This window comes from Cucurbita pepo, chromosome 4 (genome assembly GCF_057944985.1).
Source record: "Cucurbita pepo subsp. pepo isolate OVF chromosome 4, ASM5794498v1, whole genome shotgun sequence".
Lineage (NCBI taxonomy): Eukaryota > Viridiplantae > Streptophyta > Magnoliopsida > Cucurbitales > Cucurbitaceae > Cucurbita > Cucurbita pepo.
Window position 1 is genome coordinate 12,312,735 of NC_141801.1, and position 23,133 is coordinate 12,335,867.

Consider the following 23,133-nt stretch of genomic DNA (forward strand, 5'->3'; position numbering starts at 1 on the left):
CAAACACGATGATAATAAAATATAACATATTTGTTCCATTTTGCACCACCTAGTTGACTAATAAATTATTTTTCGTTCCAACGTTAATAAAATATATATATTCTTTTAAAAGTTACAACATTATTCATAATCTTAGTCATCATCACATCATTTTTGACATCAATTTTTCGTCTAAATTATTAAAAAATTTAAAGCAACGAGGTTTTGAAATATTTAAGAAAAATCGAATATATTATAACTTTTTGAAAGCCTATGAATATTTTTAAAACACCCGTCAAAGTTAAAGTATAATCTAACCCTTTAATAAATCAAAGATCATATTATTGATCTTTTGTAATATCTGTAAGTTCATACACATTTCAACTCAAAATAAATCCACCTGGCTTCTATATTGTTGGTTTTTTGTTCTTTTGATCATATTTGGAACTTTGAGTTACTTATCAAGAGAAATCAAACTATAACTGAAAAAATCAAATCTGTAACACAAGGCCTGGTTTCTTCTAGTATAAAAAATATCAAATTTGTAACTTTCCTTGGAGAATTCAGAAATTGTACATTACACAAACTAGTACTTTAAATTACTGGAGTCACACTAACTAAAATGAACTATTGACATCTAAGATGTAGCTCAAGTTCAATCATCTGCAAGAAACAGAAGAAGAGCCATGGGAACGCCAAGTAATAACAGAGCAGAAGCTATTTGCCTTTCAGATTTTCATAGCAATGTACAACAACAATACAGAAGAGTGTTGAGCCTGCTCCATGTCGCTCGTGTTCGATGTCACCGTCCAAAACATCTGCAATGAAGAAGAAATGACAATGTGAGAATCAAGCTCAATACAGAAATTGAATCCCAGTGAAAATCTATAGACTAGAAATTCGGAATTTGAATCATTTGAAAACAATCGTTAGCCTGATAGAATTTCTGCCAATGGTAATATCTGAAGTAAGAAGTCATTTTCATTTCCACCTAATATATTGGAACTTTTCTGATAATAATATTCGCATGCTGAATCGACATGTATAGAGAGGTGTAACCATAACCAGCATAATTCATCGCTAAACAACACAAACCCGACAACGTAGTCAAACTGTTCACAAGAAAGAAAAATCAAGGAATATGATTCAGAGTAATTGATAGATGTTTAAAATTTTGCAAATGAAGAAACCTGATAGGCCAAGAGCAATATGGAATCATGTCATCAACTGAACTCAAAAAGTGTTAATCTGGAAATATCACAAATGAAGCAATAACTTACAATTATCTTATATTATGCAATTGAACCACTCGACAAAATAACAAATCTTTGAGCAGTATATCTTTCCCACAGCTAGCTACCAATCACTCTAATCAAATAAGACTTTCTACCACCATCCATAGCTTTTCCTCCTTCCTTCATTGCTAAAGCCCCCAAATCTAGATGCCGAGAATCCGTTCTGAGGCGCAATACTGGATTGGAATGACATTGGAGTCCCTGGATGTAATGTGCGCTCCCTTGTGAGAGATTGAGGACTTGCATAGTAACCGGAAGATCGAGGAGGGCTTGCATAGCGACCAGAAAATTGAGGGCTTGCATAGTGACCAGGGTACTCCATATAATAACCATGATCCCACCGAGATGGTGTAACAGGAGAATTCCAGTTATTATTCATGGATGTGCCATTGAAGAAGTTACGAGGACCCGGATCCTCCATCATCCAGCGACCCTTTTGTCCTGACTTCCTAGGCAGGTTAGTGTATTTTTCGTCATAGTTTATCTTTTTCTTCTTGCTATGAGCCTTTGCAAGATTATGAGGTGCAGATTTCGACCCCATATGGTACGTTTCTTCTGTTTTTGACCTCGATTTATGTTTCGATAACTCACGATTCCTCTTGCCACCCTGTGAAAGCTCCATGAAATAAAATGTTAGAATCACATTCTCACAAGATATATAAGTATGCATAACAAAAAGAACTCCTAATTTTCATCTGATAAAACATGACAAAATGTAGGATCTTTTATCTACCTTGGTGGAACTTGTGCACTCTCGGGCAAAATGCCCTTCTCCACCACATCTGTAGCATGAGTTAGTTGACTCAGCGCCAGAAGCTACTTCAATATTCCTCTTGTGAGCAAGTTCCATAAAGTACAAGTTTAAAATCACATGTTGACAGGAAATATAAGTAAATGCATCAAACTGAACATGCTCTCCTCATAACTTTTCCCTAATAAAACAGGCTGATGTATAGGGTTTTTTTTATCTACCTTGGTGGAACTTGGGCACTCACGGGAAAAATGCCCATCTTCACCACATCTATAGCATGGGTTGGGTGATGCAGCACCAGAGGCATCCTCCCGATTCTTCTTGCCGCCCTGGGCAAGCTCCATAAAGTATAAATTCAGTATATGGAACCGTTTGATAATCATTTAGTTTATTATTTCTGATTTTTTAAAATTGTGCTTGTTTTCTTATCATTTCTCTACAATGGATTTCATCTTTGTTACTATAGTATTAAGGCTTCAAGAGTTCTTTAAACTACTGTTTTAAGTTTTCAAATTCTAACAAAGTTTTTGAAAACTATTGTATTATGTTTTTAAAAGTTGACTTGATTTTTTAAAACACATATAAAAAGTAAACAACCAAACCCATAAATGGAAGTAGTATTTATAGGCTCAAGTTTCAAATACAAAAAACCAAAAACTAAATGGATGTGAATGGGACTTTTGTTTTTGGTTTTTGAAAATTGTGCTTGTTTTACCCTCATTTCTCTATAAAGGGGTTTTATCTTTCTTAAGAAATTATTTGAATTCTTAGTCGCATTCCAAGAAATAAGTTTTTAAAACTGTTTTTTTAGTTTTAAAAACTTAGGCTTGGTTTTTTAAAACATAAGTGAAAAGTTAGACAACAAAACAAAAAACCTCATAAAGTACTATTTATAAGCTTAATTATCAGAAACCAAAAACCAAAAATCAAAAACCGATATGTAAGCTTTTTTTATCTACCTTGGCAGAAATTGTGCACTCACGGACAAAAGGCCCTGCTTTTTTGTCTACCTTAGCGGAACTAGTGCATTCACGGGCAAAATGCCCTTCTTCACCACATCTATAGCATGGGCTAGGTGATGCAGCACCAGAGGCTTCCTCACGATTCTTCTTGCCACCCTGAGCAAGCTCCATGAAGTATAAATTCAGTATAAACAGTTTATAAAAACATTTATTTTTTTGTCTCTGGATTTTTAAAATTGTGCTTATTATCTTATCATATCTCTACAATGGATTTAATCTTTCTTACTTTTCTTATCCAAATATTACAAAAAACCTCACAAGTGCACGTACTATTTATAAGATTAATAATCATAACCAAAAACCAAATGGCTATCAAAATAAATATTTTCTCGTTATTTGTTGAAAAATATAAGCCAATATGTAAGCTAATCTACCTTAGCGGAACTTGTACACTCACGGGCAAAATGCCCTTCTTCACCACATCTATAGCATGAGCTGGCTGATACAGCAGCAGAGGCTTCCCCGCGTAATCTCGAGCATGCCTGTAGATTTACATACACACAGCCCAAAAGATTAATCAACCATGTGCAATAAACTTAGAAGCAAGGAACTTCAATTTAAAAGGAATCAGCTCTCTTGTCAACAAGGTTCAAGTGATTACAAGTTCCTGTATTTAAATATTCTTTGCTCGCGTGTACTGAGACATACAACATTAATAAGTGACAGCAACACAATAGACCCTGCCAATATTGGCCCCCTCTCCTACTTTCTCACATGTTGACTCACTAAACAACGAACTCTTCAATTACAAGCATACATTAGCAACTCATTAATCCCAATTATTTGACTTGCGCAAGATAATACAGTCATACATAAGTCCAGCAATCTAGAAATTTGTCAATGCTCAAAAATCGGAAAAATTCAGAACTGCCACCAAGATTTGCTGATTATTACTGCCAGCCAGCGTGAGAGCAAAACAAGTGGGCAATTGCATATAAAAGCAAGAAAAACTTTTATATATATATAACACAAAAGTAATACGTAAACAAAACAAGAGAACGTCTTAAATGGAAAATGAAAGGTGATACGAGTATCATGTGAACATCGTACAGTCAGATATGACATATGAGCATAGAGGACTTACCAGACCAGTATGTCCAGCCTGTCCACATTTATAGCAGGAAATGTCTATTGAAGTGTCGCTGGTGGAATTCACACAACATAAGTGACCTAATTTCTTACAAATGTAGCATTGTATGTTCTGGAAAAAAAAAAGTTTTACAAGACACGTTTAGAAAAATGATGCAGCATGCAAAATAACTCTGGAAAAGAACCAAGAAAGTACACTATATTAGGACCTCAAGATCATCATCTGGATAACTACTTTGGCAAGAAAACATATCATGCCCAGGATCTCCACATTTTAAACATATTTTTGAGCTTGAAGAAACCTTCAAATGCTTCTCTGGACAGTCTTTTGCACGATGCCCAACTTTGTTGCAAATATAGCAGTCTCGTGCCTGCGAATAGTAAGGAGCAGGTTTTTAATTTTCATGAAATCGAAATGAGCAAGAAACAGGAGAACGTAGAAAAAGAAAATATTACAAAACTGAGAGACACTCGGGTTGATTGTGAATAAACTGGATAAAGATTGATCATAAGAAAGCCAATAAACATATTCTAGCCTCAGAATGAGGAATATGGATTTCAGACCAGAGGACTATGGAGACATTAAAAATGTTAAAAGAATTTACCTCAGCAACAAAGATATTAGATAAAGAGTATAATTTATAATTTTCATTAAAAAATATATATATATATATATATATATGCATGGATATACGGATACCACATTGAGAACAACATATCTCCATATAAGAGAATTCTTGCACTACAAGCGCCATACTGTTTGAGGAACACCCCTCCACAAACCTCCCCCCCCTCCCCCCCCAATGAAAAGTTTGAAGCATCTAGGACAGCTGTAAGAAAAGAAAAACAGAGGGAAGTAAGATGCAGATAGATTGTGTATCTTCCTGACCTTTAAGCAACTCCTTGCATTGTGCTCCAGACTTCCACAGACAAAGCATGGTTTCTTCCGTTTAGCTGATGTGCAACTGACAGCATTATGACCTTCCTCACCACAATTATAGCACGCTCCCCAACTATCTGGAGGGTCAAAGTATCTTGGTCCACGCTGGGAAAATAATATGTAAGAGATACAAAACTAAGCCTCCACAACATCAATTTTCCTCAACGGTAATTCAGAGAAGTTAAAGAGACTCACAAGAAGTTTCCTAAACACGTTATTATTAGTTGTGTCAGTAATGTTTGGTTCCTCCGAATCAACTTGATCTATCAATGGAATTGTCTCGAATTCAGTAATTTTTGGTTCCTCCGAATCAACTTGATCTATCAATGGAATTGTCTCGATTTTCTCTCCTTCTGTGACAACCACCTAAAATCAAAGGAAGCAGAAAGACAATGAGAAATAGCCAAACCCCACGATCCTCTTTATCAGATTAGAGGAAAGGAAATACAATATCAGGATAGCAATTTAAGATGGTTTGTTCTTTGAAGCTCGTGTAATATTATCAAATAGTTTGTTTTCCATCAACCACAAAACCAGGCAAACTTTCCCTAAGTACACAGTTTTAAGTTGAATGAGCCCTCCTAGACCGAGTTTAGTATTTGTCTCTCGCCACAGTCGTCGTGTCATCAACAAAACTGAAGAACCCGTCTCTTAAGCCGTGTAAATGTCCTAGAAGATAAACAATCCTTCTATATCTCATTCCCTCCCACTAGATTCTTTCAGAAAGACTAAAGCGGAAGTAGAAAAATACTCACGGGGGGCTCTTCAGTTTCCAGCTTCTTAACTTTCCTCTTCCTCTTCTTCGCCGACTTCTTACTCCCCAATTCCCGCGCCTCAGAAGCAGCAGCGATGACATCGACGCTGGTTCCGCTAGTTCCGGCACCAGTTTCAGCATCCCCCAAAGGCGACGAAGACACTTCAACAACTCCAACACCATCAACATCTCCATTACCACTCTGTTCACGGTTACCAACCTGATTATGGTCGGGAAAGCGGACCAACTTCCCAGAGCGCAATCTCAAAGCCTTCTCAACAATCTTGAGGCTGAAATCTTCATTAGCCTCTTCGTCGTCACTGCTCACCACAACGGTAGTCTTCGAAGCCCTCTCTTTCAGTTCGTCTTCGTCTTCCTCGAACTTGAACTTCTTCAGCTTGCCTCTCCTCCCCATCCTCCAAATACGAAACTGAATCAAACTGCAATCTGGTAAGAAGCCCTAATTGAATGGTGAGGAGAAGAACTCAGCAAACTTGGCAGTTTTTTCTTCAACTTTGGGGGTGGCGCTAGGGTTTCCACACAATCGGTTTATACTACTACTATCTCTCTCTCTCTCGAACAATTCGACGACATGTCGTTCCGTCAAGCTAAAGAAGCCGTAGTCCATCCTGTATCGATATCGGTGTATCCCGCGAGGCCGCCAGTTTAATTTTAAGCCATTAAACGCTGCGTTTAACTCGTCTAAATTTTGATTTATTTTTTAAATATTGCTTATTATAAATTACTTATATTAATTAAAATTAAAATTTATTATAGGTGAATCAATCCTCAACAGTTTTTAAATTAATTCAATTTAAAAGTTAAATTGATAGAATTATAATTTTTTTTTATAAAAAGTTGAGAATTAAATTGATAAATTTTAAATTAATAAATGAATTTAATAAATTTACACCAATTTTTTATTTATTTAAATTAAAATGTGAAAATTGGGTGAAATTATAATCTAAATTAACCTCCAAAATTCAGTTGTGAATGGACGGTTATCCTTTCAGCATAATTAGGAGCTGGCAGACGCCCCTCATCCGCTCGCTGCTGCTTCACCGGGTTCGAGCGCTCCCAGAATCGCTGCTGCCGAGATAGACAACCACCAAACTCTCTCCCCATTTCCCATCGATGTATGCGCTACCTTCTACGGCCGCTCTTAACGTTCTCCCTCAGATTCCATTGCTAAAATCTGAAGTTCCTCTTCTCTATTGCTGTTCTTGTGCTTCTGTTTCTGATTCTGCTTCTGCTTCTGTTGCAACCACTTCTTCCGCCGCGGCGATACACTCAATCAGCTCTGTTATCCATCCCGTTTTGCTCTTTAATAGCTACGACGCGCCATTGGACACCCAAACTTTTCTTGCTACTTTCAGCGTTTTGGTCGCCATTTCTCTGTCCCTCTTTCTTGGTCTTAAGGTATCGCTTCTTTGCCCATTTCTCTGACGGTTTGCTTCTGAATTTATTGTTTGGAAGTTGTGAGGATGATTAAATTTTTTGGTTCGGGTTTTGCAGGGTGGTCCTGTGCCTTGTGAGCGATGTGCTGGAAATGGTAACTATAGTTTGCTTCAGAGTTGCGTTTAATTTAGTGCCTTCAGAATTAAATTTTACTTAGCCATGAATTATGAAGTAGCAATATTAAGGGATGAATTTAATACTAGTTCTGGTCGTCTCTTAGGATTGAATTTATTTATTGAATAAATTGTTTTACAACACATGAGATCCATGCTTTCAAGTGATCGATGAACATTGCAGTTTTGGATTGGCAATCCTCAAGCGATCTTGTCATTATAATCATAGTCTTGAACTGATCCATGCTTTCAAGTGATCGATGAACATTGCATTTTTGGATTGGCAATCCTCAAGCGATCTTGTCATTATAATCATAGTCTTGAACACGTTTGAATCGTTCTATACTTTGTTTTCAGTTCATCAAATTTTTTGTTTAGTTGGTTTTAAATGAACCTCGACATAACTTAGTTAGTTGAGGCGTATATCCTCAATCAAAAAGTAAAGGCGGAGGCTCGAATTTTCACCATTCATATGTTGCTAGTTAACCTTATACTATTAAATGGAGAAATGAGAGAGGGAATATTGCTTATCCTTCGCATATAGATAGGTTATGTGAATAGTTCATCTCATAACGTTAATAAGGTTGGATTGCATTCTGAGTATGGCATCTATACGGGAATCCCACATAAGGGCTGAGAAGCCTTCCTCCAAAGGAAACTTCTGGCTGTCCTTATGGTTCATTTTGAGGAGATTAGAGCACATATTTAGTCTCTTTAGAAATGTAGTATCGGTAGCAAACTTGCAGACTGTTATATCCAATGAATTTCCCTCTTTAATTCTTTCGGTAGCTACCGAGTTAACGAATGAAAGGATTGGAGTTGTACCTAACATAGTTGTTGCCATTGGCCATTGACCTTTTCATCCCCTGGAAGCTCCAATCGTTTCATTCGTTAACGATCCACTAAATCTAGACTCTATCAAATGTTGCTAATCTGTTGAGGCTCGTTTTCCATAAATGAATGTTTTTGTCTCAAAAGATATCTTAAACGACATTGCTAAAAGAGTTGGCAACAATGTCGATGTGCAGGTGGCACGAAATGCATCTTCTGTGACAACGGTAAGATGCAGCAACAGTCAGGATTAATTGACTGCAAAGTGTGCAAGGGTGCAGGTATGTACTCATCTTCTTATACTTTCAAATTACGTCAAGCATTCTTTGATACGGTTTGTTGATCGAAATCTCTACGTCAACTGATAACACGACCGATGACCACTTTTTAACCTGTTTCTAGTTTTTATTACCTAAACATTGGAGAAACTCTTGTATCAACTTGAAATTAAAGTTTAAAGAAGTGTTGTTAGTCTGTGATTAAAAAAAAACAAATCTTGTATGTTCGATTTTAGTTTTCGCTTGTTATCTTGAGTAATCAAAGCTTTTGATTGATCAAGAACTTTTATCTCATTTGAGTTTTCGTTTTCTTCGCAGGGTTGATATTCTGCAAAAAGTGTGGCGGTTCTGGATATTCCAGACGGCTATGAACCATTGAGTGATAAGTTTTCTCCACTTGCAATGTAACTTATGACATTGTGTCTCAACTCACTTAGTAAATAATTCAATTATTCAAGATCATCGAGTCTCAAATAGCTTCTTCTTCATCACATGGATGTCACTTGTTTAATTTTCTAATATAAATTAGCTTTCCTATAAGATGAAAATGGGATAAGTCCTTTTTTCTCAACAATCATATATTGAATAGTTTACTCAAAAAAAGGGGATCCATCAATAAGGCATAATCAGCATAATCATCTTCACATGCACATATACAGAAATTGTGGCAACTGTTCAATGAAAACTTAACTGTGATGTAGATTTCCCTCTAGCAATAATTTTGCCTCCATAACTGAAGAGCGAATGCTTCTCATCTCTTCTTCCACTTTTTCGGATAAGAAGCATGAGTTATGCCTGTTATCGTCTAATAACCGGTTTGTCTTTTGGACGGCTACAGATTTTTCTGTTACCAATTCCTCCATCCTTTGATGCTCCATCTGCAGTTCTTCTTCCAAAATTCTTATCTCTGCCTCCTTCAGACCTGCTTCAAATAGGCACTCTTGGTACTCCAACATAATGTTCTCAAATTCTATCATTCCACTATTCCTCATTTCCAACAGTGTCTCCTTTTCACTGATTACCCCTTGAACTCCGGCCTCCATCTCGTCAACGGACCTTGAAGCTTTCTGTACCTCCAACTGAACAGCTTTGATTTCACTATCAGCCTTTCTAGACTTCCTTGTCAAATCTTCAAGTTCCTTTCTTATTGCCCCTAGTTTTTCTTTAGCTAGCTTCATCTCATTTTGCAACTTAGTTTTTTCCTCTGCAGACTTGAGTAAATCTGTGGCTCGACCAGTGAATTGCCAGCTCTTTGGTTGGGGATCTATTTTCTCGACATTATCTATTGCAAAGAGGACCTTGTCATTTTCTTGTTTTTGACTTTCTTCATCTAACTTGGATTTTAAGCTTGCAAGGTTGCTCCTCAGTTCCCCTTCAGATTGTTGAATCTTTACACATTGAGCCTCGATTTCTGCTTTGTATGCTTGAAGGGAGACCAGCTCGTTTTTCCTCTGGGCCAAATAAGACTTTGAAGCATCTGCCCTTGCTCTTGCCCTTGTTTCTCGTTGTTCAAAATAAATTACGGAAGAAGAAAAGTTAGTAAGAGAGTATCTCAGAGCGCAAAGCTTACTCTGTGCAATATCTCTACTTTCTTGCTTTTTGGCTAAGACTAGTTTAAGGGATTCAACCTCCTCCTGCTTTAAGTGAACTTCATCTTCCACAACTTCAATCTGTTTTGAGAGTTTATCGGCCTCAAATATCATCTTTTCAAGTGAACTTAAAACACTGATATTCCTGGTTGAACCTGAAAGCTGTTCTTCTGCTGTTTCAAGCTTCTTTCTAATCATACTTAAATCTTCTGGCAACATTTCTACAATAAGAGCGGGTGGATCAGTTTCCATCTGTGTTTCAGATTGCATCTGTTTTGTATCGTCCACATTAGGCGTACCTTTCTCTTCTACTAATTCGTCTGATTCATCCAACCCATTCCCTTCCTTTATATCAGAGTTTGTGTGGGAACATAATTCATCTGCAACAAGACCATCATTTTCTTCTTCAAGAGAATTTCTAAGTCTTGGGATGGACTCATTGCTCTCTCCCCCTCCATCGAGTATTTCCATTTCAGATGGTACAGATTGACAGACCAAATTTTGTGCTTCATTGGGGTTGAAAGGTTCAACGTATGCCTCGTTCTTCCCTTCATCAACTTCAACAAACTTCTCAATGCAATCAGATTCTCCTTTCGTGTCAGCTTTTGTGTTTTCTAAAGAAGAAAGCATCTTCTTGAACTCATCTTTCTCCTGCATGGCCCCTTCATACAAGCTCATTAACTTATCATTTTCCTCGTGTATTTCCACTAGCTGTTGCTGTAGCCGCTCAACCGCTTTCTCATGAGCCTCTTTTTCATCGGAAGTTTCGACCACTTTAGCATCATTCTGTGCAGTTTCAACTTTACTTCCATTTCCAAACTTACTTTCCGAAGCTGCTGTTTCATACAGTTCAATGAGTTTATTGTTATCCTCGATTAGAACTCTTAGCTTCATACGAAGTTCATCATTCTCTTTGGACAAGGCTATTGCCGTTTCATGAGCACTTGCTTCTCTCTGACTAGCAGCAGCAATGGCGTCAACCATTGTCTTTAACTCCATTTGGTCGCTAAAACTGATGGTGGACATGTCATTTGATGCCAAAGGAAGCTCAACTTGATTAGTTCCGTCCACAGGTCCAGTATATCCGTTAGACTCGAGTTTTGTTGCCATTTCATCTACACGCCTGCAAGATCAGATGCACTTAATTGCTGCCATAAATGTTCAGTTTGTTAAACCTAAAATAGATCATAACTGTATATACTAAAATAGTCTAAGATTTACTAGTTGTTATGATTTGAAGGGTTTGTTACCAAATCTATGATTTTATGGTTTGTTACCAAATCATAGATTTGGAATGTAATCTTCATTATACGCATCTATAAATACATGAGGTCGTGACCCATATAGGTCATCGTGCCATTCAATCTAACATGGTATCAGAGCCAAGGTTTATTTTTTAAACTCCTCGCCATGTCTTCTTCCTCGAACTCATATCTTCCAAGGATAGCTCGCCTGATATCATGACAAAGCCACTGCCAGCTCCTTCTTTTAGCTATTTTAGGCGCAATCTGAACTTAGTAGTACATCCTCCAGATTGAGGGGGGTGTTAAACCTAAAATAGATCATAACTGTATATACTAAAATAGTCTAAGATTTACTAGTTGTTATGATTTGAAGGGTTTGTTACCAAATCATAGATTTGCAATGTAATCTTCATTATACTCATCTATAAATACATGAGGTAGTGACCCATATAGGTCATCGTGCCATTCAATCTAACACAGTTTATAAACCAACATAAAATCAAGAGCACCAGCTGGAAAAAGACACTACTACCTCTCAAACTAAATTTCATTTTTATCGATTAAATCGGACCATTGAGGTTGTTCAAAACTCCTTTTACATTTAACAGAGAACATATAATATTACCTCGCTAATTTTTCCTTTTCTTCAACGCATAATTCAAGTTCCTTGCGAAGTGTATCCAGTTCATCTTGGTTGTGAATGGCCTAAAACAGTAACATGGATATCATCAAAACCTAATTATACAATAGCAATCAAGTAGAATAAGTTTGAGACAGAATTAAGCTTCTTCTATATTACACCCATATTGTACGAGTTTTGTAAACACCTGCATGCGAAGGAATTCATTCTCCTCGTTTATTGAAGATCTCCATGGTGATCCCCGCTCCTAAATAAGAAATACGAGCAAAGAACCGTAAAAAATTAAAGATGCTTGATGATAAATGAAATTCTCTGTTCTCCAAATATAAAAGTAATTCTATTTGACAACCATTAAATTCTTGGTTCTTAGTTTTTAGTTCTCAGTTTTTGAAAATTAGTTATTGTAGTTTTCAAATTTTAGCTTAGATTTTGAAAACGTATGAAAAAATTGATAAGAATAGGTGAAAGTCGTATTTTTATGTTTAGTTTTAAAAAAATCAAATTGTTATTAAATTGATAAAAGACGTGCTGAAAATGAATGCAACTACAGATTTCAGCGATGGAAAAATGAAAAAGGAAAAGGTTAAATTTCAGCATTCAATCAAATCATAAACTATGCTCAATTGTCATCAAGGTTGAAGTATGTAATTTCCTTTTCGTTCGATTCTTCTAGGGAAACACGTATGATAGTAACTCAGTCTAACCTGATTGGTAGTCAGAAAGTTTTCATCATCGACATCTGCTATCATGTCTGGATTTCCTTTCTGCAATATAGCATTTACATATAGAAGATTACAAGGCCTGGATATAAATTTCATGTTATAATAATTCACCATAAAATAAAAAATCACAGAAGTACCTGGATTGACGAAGGATCTGATTCATGCATTAGTTTCCAGTCAAGTGCTTCCAGTAACTGTAGGTTTCATTAGAAGCTAAACTTTTTTACCATAAATTCTAAAATAAAAAATTATATGAAGATTCTTCTTATGTTTTTACCTTGCTTTCCAATTCCATGATCTGTTCGTGTACCATCTCCCGTTCGCCCTCTTCATAAAATGACTTCAACCTGTAAATTAATGCACAGATTAGACGAGGAAATAACATAGGAAATTACTGATGTGGCAGAAATTAGGTTAATTTCATCGTATATTATCTAAAATATGAATTTCTTGTCTCAATATTCAAGATCAGTTCCACTTCTGTGTGACGGTTGACAAGAAATTTATGCATGTTTCTTATATTTTAAATAATTCTATATGATCCTGAACTATAGTAAGCTTCTTTAGTGCACTGGACAAGAAAATAATCGTGCAAAGAAAGGTGGTTGAAAGAACCTACCTTCTAATTTCTTCCTTCAAACGCAGGTTTTCCATGGCAAATCTGGTAACCTCTTGGTTCCGATCAACCTGAGTTTTCAAAACCTCAATTTCCTTCAAATGTTCCTCTTTTTCTTTCAGTAAGTGTGTTTCTGCAGAGATCTTTCCAGAAGCAACTGCTTCCAACCTTTTTATTCCTGCTTCTCGAAACCGTAGTCTCATTTTAAGACTTTGTATTTCATCCTCTCTTTGCTTGGCCTAATCATACCAAACAAGAACTGTCAACAATGAGAAACTAGATATCTACTTTGAAAGCAAATGCCAATTTCCACGTCTTTGTACCAACTTCCATCAATATCTAAATTCTTCATTAATGACAGGAGTTATATGTGGAAGTGTGCTGCGCATCCATGAACCAAGAAGCAGCAGCACGTTGGTTAACGTACCAGTTGCATCGCTGCCTGATTTTCATTAGCCAATGCTTGCAACGCCATGTCCTTATCCTTTTCTCTCCTGAAGGCCCCAACAAGGGCAACTTCATAGTCTCTTCTCTGAAATACACCAAAAAAAATTATTAAAAACAAGTAATTTCAAAAAATTCCCTCCAGCTTAAGAGGTAATGTTCAATACCTGAGACATCCTTCTACCAGCTGTAAAAGGACTCATTGACCCGTGAAGTCCATCCCATTTTAAAGTTCCTGGAGTTCCAGGAAAGCTTACTGCTAAGCTATCGTTATCTTGATTGTCTCCATCATTAACTAAACCCCGTAATCTGGAAACTTCTTTCTGAAGATTGCATATGAGTAAGTACAAGCAATTACCCGAACAACCACAATTTTTATGAACTAAGAAGCTGCTGATGATTAATTTATATTTCACATCGTTCCAGTTTCGTGTAGAATATTTAACAAGCCGGATGAAAGAATACAAGGGAACTTCCTAATAGACATCTTGGTACCTTAAGTTGTTGAATCTGTAGCCTCATGGCAATTACATCTCCAGAAGTATCTTCGTTCACGATTGCCTGAGTAAAAGCAGATATTTAATGATGAGCACTGAAAGAAACTTATTGGTAATATCACTTCAAGTTTCGAAGGAAAATTTGATAAATATATAATGGATGGCTATGGCTAGCTCATGTTGTTCGCTATGTGCAGATTTTATTCGATATGCATAGAAAAGAAAGCATACAAAAGAGACTACAGAACATACATTATTCTTTATAAATTTAGCCCGTTGTGCAAACTTCAACGTGCTCAGTGTTTCCAAAGAACAGCTGCAAGGACCCAAATCAAAGTCTTACAAAGATTGAAACAAACGTAATAATACATATATACACACACACGCATATATACACAATATGATGGTATAAAAAAAGGAAAAAAAGAACCAAAGAATAACCTAAAAAACCCAAAAAAAAAAAAAAAAATTATCCACGTGATTAAGTGGGAATTGGTACAAAAGCAATTCACTAACCAGCTTGAAGGACTGATATTAGCAATGATGATCGTTTTTGCATTTCCTCCCAGAGAATCCTAAAACACACAAGTTCATAAAACAACTAATAAGTTGGAGTACGAGAACAATTAGAAAGCAAACAAATTACACTGGTTGAACATAAACCGTTCTTGGACATGTAACCATAAATTAGCAAACAACTTACATATTTATTACCATAATCGTGAACCTACATTCTGATACAAGTGAGAGGAATGATATTTCATCAAAAAATAATAATGATACTCAATACATTAAGCTAATTTCAGAAAATTTAGCTTCATACTTGTTGCAAGGTATCAAAATTACAACACAAGTTCAGGCAAAACTGTCCAACTAATAAACCCGAGAACATTTCTGTACACAAGAAAACATTGCAGTTGCAACAAATATAGGACATTATCTTGTCGGTCACTTTGTGAAATGAAATGCAAGCTTCTCCATATTACTACACAGAATAATTCAAATAAATTAAGTTGCTTAACTTTAGTAACTGATAAAATTTCGTTGATATGACAAAGTACATTTCAATACCTGAAGCAGAAATGTAAGCTTGGAGTCCCTATAAGGTACGTGAAGTGACTTTCCATTGGATACGTTGATTAGATTCATTATCACAAGCCTGTAGTTTGAACATATTCCATGCCAAAATACTTGAGTTCAGCAAATTATTCCGGTTGCTACTAGTATACAAATTAAATATAAAAGCTTAAAAAGCATACCCTAATGTAGAAAGAGATTTGTTGATATTAGTAGCTTCCTTAAGTCGTTCACCTTCAGCTCCAGAACTCTTCTGCCTGATTAGGATACATATATAAAGCTCAAGAATAAAAAATCTCAAATGCACAGGAGGAAGGAATTCCCAAGGAAGCAAATGAAACTAATTCAATAGTTTCTTTTCTTAAAATAAGATGCTTTAATTACTCATAAAGATGCTTTGATAACTTTTCAAGATATTCAAGCAAAAACAACAAGTGAAGATAATATTATTGCAGGGAGAAAAATGTTAAAAATCTTGACTGGCTTCTTTAGAGTGAACTCCATTGTCTTCTTGTTAGCTACTTTGGTTGCAAATAGCATAGCGGAAGGGGGCGGAAGGAGGAGATTAAAACTCGACAAGTTGGTAAGGTGGATTACTTACCTTTCTGATCCGGCTAAATCAACAAGATTAAGTCGAGCAAATCGGTGGTGAGTTACGCCTTGGGATTCCCACTAGAGAATATTTGATTCACTGTCAGTAATCTTAAAATGGAAGCAATAAAAAGTTGTATATTTAAAAGGGTTATAACTTATCTCCATAAAAATTGGATGTTAAAATTTACCTTACTTTCAATGATGCATGTAAATACACTATGGGAACGACTGCTAGCACGATTCATATTGGTGGATGCTACCTTTCTGTTTGCAGCACCCTGAAATCATAGTTAACTTTCATTTTCGATTGCACAATTAAAGTTCGCAAACTGTATCTATCCAGTAATCTCCTGAACCTTTCGATACAGATGTACATATATGAATATTGAATGTGAAATAGAGGTCAGTAGAAAAACTGATTTCAGTCCACCATTCAAAATATATATCCTGCATAGCGTTTAAAACGCCATTCAGAGCATACCTGAAGAAGTTGCTGAAGAACATCGCGAGCACTTGTAACTTCTATCTCTTTGAGGTTCTCGACGTAAATCCCTTTCTTACTGTCTTCTCTAATCTATAATGTATTAGAAAAAATATATATTTTGATAATCAAAATCCAAATCAAATTGAATAATATAAAGGGGTTATAGAAAAATTACATGATTGATCCAATTAAATTCATAAATCAAAAGAAGGAAAAAAATGCTGCCGATTAAGGCTATTCCTATTCATTTTCTATTCCACTTCGAAAAGAATCTCCTGATAAAACCGCAAATTAAAAATTTTCATTTTCGTTCTGTGATGCCATTCTTACAAAGGTATCACAGTTTGGTTACTAAAGCTATCTTTTCTTTTAAATGAAAACAGAACTTACAAAATATTACTCTTACCTGTAAGTTGTTAGATGATGGGTCCAGAAGATCAAGTATCTGTTCATTATATATTTCCAGAAACGAGCATCTACACGTGTACTTCAGCTTCTCATCTTTGCGGGCCTCTTTTTCCTAAAATATCATAATCGAATCAAGTACTGCTACACAAAAATCTTGAAATATCTATACAATATAACTGCAGTAAGGGATTGGTATCGAAGAATAAAAGACATTTCCAATGATACTAATCTCAATCCTGAATTGAGCATAGCCAAGAGATGCATACCTTCTGGATTCTCGTGAATAAGTATTCAAATACTCTAGGCGTCATCCCACAGTTGACGCTATGTCTTCGTGTACCTCCCTCAATATCTCCAAGCATGGTGTGAGTCTTTCCACTCCCAGTCTAGACGTAAAAATTCAAGCCATTGAAGCTTAAACCTCAAATTGAAGAAATATATACTCACAAAAACGATTGCACTTAAATAACAACTACCATCAGACACACCAGAATCCAAGAACTATGTGATTATTGTCAAATTTATATGGTACACGAAATCTCCAAAAGTTTTTTCTTCAAAAGACAATGCTGGAAGCTTTACCCAATTTGCAGAATCAACAAGGAAAATTCGAACGTCTTACTTGGCCATATGCAAACATGCAACTGTTGTAGCCTCCAACACAGTTATCCACCATGGGTAATCCAGCCATTTTGAAAAGCTTCTCCTGTTACACTGCCAGATTAAGTCCCAATTAACAGAAAGCAAATGAAAGAACGAAATCGAAAAAAATACCTGGCTGACATTCTCATCTGCAACTAAATCAAACGTAAAGCGCGATTCAGGATGCCCTGTCCATGTAAGAGTCTGACAGCTCTCCTGCCTAACGCATTTTCCATAGCCTTGCAAAGATACTTCTGAACTACTAAGTGGGCGAATCCTTATGATCACCTGTACTCATAAACTTTATTATTAACCCTCAAAACACGAAATATAAGGACTAACACAAGAAGTAGAAGCTAGCAAGAGTTGTTCATTCCGAGAACCAATAAGTTCCAAATATACAGAAGAAAAAAAAAAACAGAAATTCTAGATAGCTCTCAAAGAAATGCCCCGAATGTTCAATATTATAACGGACCTTCACAGCTTACTTTTGCTATTACATCAACATAAACCCGTTTGATTTCCTCAAAACATAGAATTGAAGACCTGATGGTTACTTGGAACAGAAAGGGCGATGAAATTGCAGAGCTAATATCGTCATAAATGACATCACCGTAGTTGATTGAACATGATTTTTCTAACCAATGCCAACCAGGGTATTCAAAAGGAAACATTCATATGGCTTCACGTTCAAATAAAAGTAATTTCTACCAGTTGCAGATATCAAAGATTTCCTGATTTCATCTACCAAAATAAGAATCAGCTGAATCAAAATTGAAGAGTGATATGGCTCGAATGTCCAAAATTATAACGGACCTTTACAGTTTACTGATGCTATCAAGTCAACATAAACCAGTCTGTTATTCTCAAAAAGTAGAATTAAAATTATAGCCAAGTCAACCAAACAACCCAAAGTTACCTGCACATTATGATCTTTCCAGAACGAGGGATCCTCCCGAAGCTCAAAGATCTGGCCCGACGATACAGCAACATCACCCACTGCATCTTCATCGTTGAACTCGCCAATACTCCGTATAGCAGACATCTGAGCGACACTCTCCTTGGTAGCCGATTTAAGAAAATCCGGTGAACCCCGTGGTGGATTCGCACTGTTCGATGCATGATCCTGAAACCCAAATCGGTTCTTGATTGCACTAGCCGCGTCCGATATGAACGGCATTGCTTGTAAAAGCTCGCAAGAATTTCTTCTTGCCGATGAAATTGCGAGAAATGCACCGTTCCCGAAGAGGAATCGGAAGAAGAAGACTGCTGTGAGAGAGGGGCGAAGAGAGCAGAACGTAGAAGTGATTCAAACAATTTGAAATGAGGGATCTTCGAAAAGAGAGGGAAAGTGGAAGACGTATATAAAATCAGACGATGGACGGTCACGATTCGTAAGAGGATTCGATCATTTTTGTCCTTTGGATCATTTGAGTGGGATTTTAAATTTTGAACGGCCCGTTGGCCTTTTCTTTTTAAAAAATTTCCAAATTTTTATTATTTCAAACCTTTTAAATTTTAGAGCAAAAATATATTTATCGTTAATTATCTAATATAAATACTCGTAATATATATTAGAATAGTTTAATATTGTCCACAGTCCACTGTGAGTATAAGCTCTCGTGAGTATACTTTTTGTTTTCCCAAAAGACTTCATTTCAATAGAGAGGGTGTTCATTATAAAGTTTTCCATGAACGGATGATGTCTCTACCTTGATAGTGCCCCCGTCAACCCAAGCTTCATTCGACGTTCAGTCCCTTCTCCTCGATCCTGTATTGATCCACGACCATTCTTGTTATCCTTTCTTTGGTGGATATCCCACATGAAATTCACAATGAGGGTTCCAAACCTCCTCGAGACCACGATGATATTTTAGTATAATGTGGGCTTGGGCACAAGCTCAACTTCTTCGATTAGGCTACACGTGGGGCTTGGTTTAGCTGAAGATGGTATTTGCTACCCGATGAGTTTCCCTAATTAGGCACCTTTGGTCTAGGCTTTAACCCCAAAGTCCACTTTGAATTGAGAACGTCCCATTGTGGATTCATAGACTAAACACAGGTTCCACTGTAGAAAACCCCTCGTTACACAAGTCGCGTCACCACATTTGTCAGTCAAGTCACCAAAGGGTGATTCAGGCTGACAAGCACGATCGATCGGAACTAGAGTCTCGAATTTTACAGTTCCATGGTTGCATATTCAGTCGAGCACATGTGACTAAGTCGCCCATACCTGAGCTCAAAAAAGATTCTTTATATGGACCGTGTCTACTTCAACTTCACCCGTCACTCATCGTATAGCAAGGCTACAAGTCAAGTCTCAGCAAGGAAGATTTTAGGCCCCAACGACAAAGGAACGGGCATTCTCCTCAATAACATATAGCATATAAAATAAACTTCTATACTAAACATATGCTCTTACTTCTTAATTTCGAGAATCTTATTGAAATCTAACCGAGTAAGAATAATTAATATTAAAAAATGATTAAAAAAAAAAGCATGAATAAGCACGGAATCTGAGGTCCAATCAAGACGAGAAGTGCTCAATCTTATAAAGCATTATTCTTTTTTCCTTTTTGTTTTCATTTCGTTATGAATCGAAATATCGAATTCAAATTAAAATTCAACTCGAATATGTAATTTTATAAAAGAAATAATTATATTATTAATTTAATAATTATAATGATAAAAGAGTATTAAAATAAATAAAAGAAAAATGAAAAGAGAAAAATAATAAAGGGGATAATTTAATGGATATAATAAAAACATAAAAATAGGGCAGTTTCTTTTCTTAGTAAAATCCAATAAATCTCCGCTTTTCTTCTTTTCTGGTTTCTTGATCTCAATCCATCCATTTTTCCCGTCTTCTTCGCTCTTTCCATGGCGATTACGCATCGCGACTGAACGCTTCTTCATTATCTCCTCTCCTCTCCCCGACGCTTCAGCTTGCATTCGCCACGCAATTGGACATTGGATGCAACGCTCTATTTCTTCGATTCGCTTTCTTTCCCGAAATGTGTATCGGAATCGACTGAATTCCTAAGCCTTGCGGTTTTCCGTCTCTGTTATGGACGGCCTTTCGAATGCCTCTGAGTGAATAATACGATCGGAAAGCATTTGTCGATTCGGATTCGATTTGCTTAATCGATTGACATTTCCGATTCGACTTCATCCTTTCGTATAAATGGCACGGAAGGTCCTCCTCCGATCTCAGGCAATCGACCGTCAAAGCTCGTCGCAGAAGAGCGAGAAAAGCGATGCGTCGAGAGATAAGCGGCTGTTCGCGGAGCTTGCCGGTGGTTCGGCGGCGGACTGTACGATCATTTGTTGCTGCTGTCCATGGACGGTGATGAACCTCGTAATATTTGCGGTGTACAGGATGCCGTTGGGACTCTGCCGGAAGGCGATGAACAGAAGGAAACGACAGCGTAGATTGAAGAGGAAGTGTCTGATTCAGCAGCGTAAGGCCGCCTCGCAGGAGTTCGAAGATGCATCGGTGGAGCCCGCATTGGAAAGTTTCGAGGCCACCAAACAGGCGAATGACGCGGCACACGGCGAAGATATGAACAAGTTAGAAGAGGAAATGTGGGGCCGGTTCAACCAGACCGGGTTTTGGAGAAGTTCTTCTCAAAGACACGAGTGAATATCAAAAATACTCACAAACGTTACCAATTTTTTCTTACTTCATACAGAATTTTTGTGTGCATTCGAATCCAACTCAAAATCTTTGAATGAAGATCCTTGAGTTCTCATTTAGCAACGTGGAAATGCATTCTTTTTTCTGAGGATTTTTAATGTGCAATTTGTATATTTCAATGTAAGAAACAATTACTTGCTACATTATTATTTGGAAATTATCTTTTTCAAAGAGCAAAATTGGTTGTTATTTGACTAAGCTGCTTTATTTAGAAAGAGAAAAAAAAAAAAAAAGTTAAATTACAACAAATTCCATTTATGTTTTATAAATTCATTTTAGTTTCTATATTTTAAAATTATATATTATTATTATTATTTAAGATAATACATAGAGTAATATTATAAATTTAGTTGTTGAATTTTGAAATTTGTATCAATTTGGTCTTTATATTTTATTTTATTTTAAAAATTCAGATTTACTAATGCATATTATTAAATACAAAAATTGAAAATTTAAGACCTAAAAACATAGCGTTTCATTTTTTAAGTTAAACTTATAATTTAACCTAAATTTAATAATTTATTCTTATTATGCACTCTCTTTTGCTTGTTTGAGTATTACAATATATTCTACCTATGTGAAATTTTCAATGTACTAAAAAATTTGATAAATTACAAAAAAAAGAAAAAAAATATATCATGAACAGTTAAATTTGCTTCTCGTAATGAAATTTTGGAAACCATTGACTAAATCCGTCCTAACAAGGATTTGTTTTTTTTTTTTTTGGAAAAAAAGCCTCCTACTTAGATGTTAAGGCCAACTAGCTCATCCTGGTTGACCATGAGACCAGCTCCAAAGTCCAATCAATTATAACATAGGGAGAATGGGTAGTTGAGTACGTCTCATTTGATTTGGTCATTTTTGTCCACAAAATCACAGCTCACCCACGCAAAAATGGAATTTCGTCATCAAGAATAAGTCTCCTCTACCATTCTCTAACAATGGAGTGTGCCTAACCACCACCCCCACTAAACTTTACATTTTGCCCACCTCCTATTCGACCATGTATTGAACTAAAAAAATGAAATCCAATCACGACTGCAATCACATGCTACAAATACAATACACGTGCATCACATGCTACAAATGCATGTGTATTCACATGCATTGTGCAATGATATTTTAACCATTCACATGCATTTGTGTATTCAAGATTTAAGATGGTTTTTTCAACCATTTCACCTAAAAATAACATACGTATCATATATATTGGAAAAAATGAAACATCAGAGGGAGACAACTTGAAGCCAGTTAAGATTCAAGTCACTACTAAACTAGACGTTGTGTGAGATAGTGATCTTTTCTATTAGTTGCAATGCCAACCAGCGATAAAGGCAGATGTTTAAATGAGTCAGAGAGGTGGAGGAGACCAAAGCAGAGAGAATTTTTGAGCATTTGATAACACCATCGTACGTAACTCTTCACAACCGTAAAAATTTCACTATTTCCACAGATTCTAGATCCTTGGAACTTGGGAGGAAATCAATTCCTATCTAATCTCGAATATATGAACTTATCACCCCAAGAATCTGAATAAAATAAAATAAAATCAACTCATCTTAACAAACTTCGATTCCCATATCATTAACAGAATAAACCTGTGACCACACATTTCATAATCTCAATTCTACTCCAAACGAGAACACTTTCAGATCATCATTCTTTCAATCACAACAATACCAAATTCATTTCAAACAGACCCATCAAATGCAGCAAAAAGTAGACCCAACAGAAACTGAACTAAGAAAAGAAAAAATGGGAGTAAAAAAATGTTCAAGCATCCGAATGCAGAAGCCGTGGAGGTTTAGTGGGTGAGACGGCAGCTGCAATGTATATAAAACTCGAGTTCCGATATTGGCAACGAAAAGGGCTGATGGCGCTATTGCACAAGCTGAGCGCATCAGTGATGCTAAGCTGATTGCCTTTCAACAAGAAATGGAACCAGACCATTGACAAAGAAAGAAGTGTC

General features: G+C 36.3%; 4 protein-coding genes across 4 annotated transcripts; 2 read left to right on the forward strand and 2 right to left on the reverse strand.

Annotated features, from left to right (window-relative positions):
- Positions 1 to 477: 477 nt before the first annotated feature.
- On the reverse strand, positions 478 to 6,414 carry LOC111793454 (zinc knuckle (CCHC-type) family protein). The gene is made up of 11 exons (XM_087123149.1): positions 5,832 to 6,414; positions 5,272 to 5,442; positions 5,026 to 5,181; positions 4,346 to 4,507; positions 4,132 to 4,248; positions 3,422 to 3,529; positions 2,985 to 3,152; positions 2,247 to 2,354; positions 2,008 to 2,106; positions 1,260 to 1,881; positions 478 to 797 (listed from the first exon to the last, which is right to left on the reverse strand). The coding sequence occupies exons 1-10, from the start codon at positions 6,243 to 6,245 to the stop codon at positions 1,366 to 1,368; spliced, it is 2,019 nt and encodes a 672-aa protein (XP_086979275.1). The 5' UTR covers positions 6,246 to 6,414; the 3' UTR covers positions 478 to 797; positions 1,260 to 1,365.
- Positions 6,415 to 6,813: 399 nt separating this feature from the next.
- Positions 6,814 to 8,967, forward strand: LOC111793722 (thylakoid lumenal P17.1 protein). The gene is made up of 4 exons (XM_023675738.2): positions 6,814 to 7,249; positions 7,346 to 7,382; positions 8,430 to 8,513; positions 8,829 to 8,967. Exons 1-4 carry the CDS (start codon positions 6,965 to 6,967, stop codon positions 8,879 to 8,881), a joined length of 459 nt encoding a protein of 152 aa, XP_023531506.2. The 5' UTR covers positions 6,814 to 6,964; the 3' UTR covers positions 8,882 to 8,967.
- Positions 8,968 to 9,070: 103 nt separating this feature from the next.
- On the reverse strand, positions 9,071 to 18,797 carry LOC111793720 (P-loop containing nucleoside triphosphate hydrolases superfamily protein). The gene is made up of 22 exons (XM_023675737.2): positions 18,387 to 18,797; positions 17,600 to 17,755; positions 17,448 to 17,531; positions 17,092 to 17,211; positions 16,824 to 16,937; positions 16,415 to 16,507; positions 16,122 to 16,211; positions 15,941 to 16,011; positions 15,522 to 15,596; positions 15,334 to 15,421; positions 14,779 to 14,837; positions 14,515 to 14,578; positions 14,261 to 14,326; positions 13,933 to 14,088; positions 13,749 to 13,853; positions 13,325 to 13,560; positions 12,983 to 13,052; positions 12,843 to 12,899; positions 12,688 to 12,747; positions 12,171 to 12,230; positions 11,969 to 12,048; positions 9,071 to 11,222 (listed from the first exon to the last, which is right to left on the reverse strand). Exons 1-22 carry the CDS (start codon positions 18,645 to 18,647, stop codon positions 9,197 to 9,199), a joined length of 4,191 nt encoding a protein of 1,396 aa, XP_023531505.2. The 5' UTR covers positions 18,648 to 18,797; the 3' UTR covers positions 9,071 to 9,196.
- Positions 18,798 to 20,309: 1,512 nt separating this feature from the next.
- On the forward strand, positions 20,310 to 21,305 carry LOC111793918 (uncharacterized). The gene has a single exon (XM_023675995.2). The coding sequence runs from the start codon at positions 20,652 to 20,654 to the stop codon at positions 21,108 to 21,110; it is 459 nt and encodes a 152-aa protein (XP_023531763.1). The 5' UTR covers positions 20,310 to 20,651; the 3' UTR covers positions 21,111 to 21,305.
- Positions 21,306 to 23,133: the final 1,828 nt, after the last annotated feature.

What these genes read in the sequence shown, in the direction of transcription:
- LOC111793454 (XM_087123149.1), bottom strand. Translation starts at nt 6,245, where the DNA reads ATGGGGAGGAGAGGCAAGCTGAAGAAGTTCAAGTTCGAGGAAGACGAA. An exon ending in TGGAAACTGAAGAGCCCCCC is followed by an intron (nt 5,443 to 5,831) that starts GTGAGTATTTTT and finishes CTTTGATTTTAG; the next exon opens with GTGGTTGTCACAGAAGGAGA. An exon ending in AGTGCACAAGTTCCACCAAG is followed by an intron (nt 1,882 to 2,007) that starts GTAGATAAAAGA and finishes GAGCTTTCACAG; the next exon opens with GGTGGCAAGAGGAATCGTGA.
- LOC111793722 (XM_023675738.2), top strand. Translation starts at nt 6,965, where the DNA reads ATGTATGCGCTACCTTCTACGGCCGCTCTTAACGTTCTCCCTCAGATT. An exon ending in CCCTCTTTCTTGGTCTTAAG is followed by an intron (nt 7,250 to 7,345) that starts GTATCGCTTCTT and finishes CGGGTTTTGCAG; the next exon opens with GGTGGTCCTGTGCCTTGTGA. An exon ending in CAAAGTGTGCAAGGGTGCAG is followed by an intron (nt 8,514 to 8,828) that starts GTATGTACTCAT and finishes TTTTCTTCGCAG; the next exon opens with GGTTGATATTCTGCAAAAAG.
- LOC111793720 (XM_023675737.2), bottom strand. Translation starts at nt 18,647, where the DNA reads ATGCCGTTCATATCGGACGCGGCTAGTGCAATCAAGAACCGATTTGGG. An exon ending in CTGGTAGAAGGATGTCTCAG is followed by an intron (nt 13,854 to 13,932) that starts GTATTGAACATT and finishes GGTGTATTTCAG; the next exon opens with AGAAGAGACTATGAAGTTGC. An exon ending in ACTTTCTGACTACCAATCAG is followed by an intron (nt 12,231 to 12,687) that starts GTTAGACTGAGT and finishes TTTCTTATTTAG; the next exon opens with GAGCGGGGATCACCATGGAG.
- LOC111793918 (XM_023675995.2), top strand. Translation starts at nt 20,652, where the DNA reads ATGGCACGGAAGGTCCTCCTCCGATCTCAGGCAATCGACCGTCAAAGC.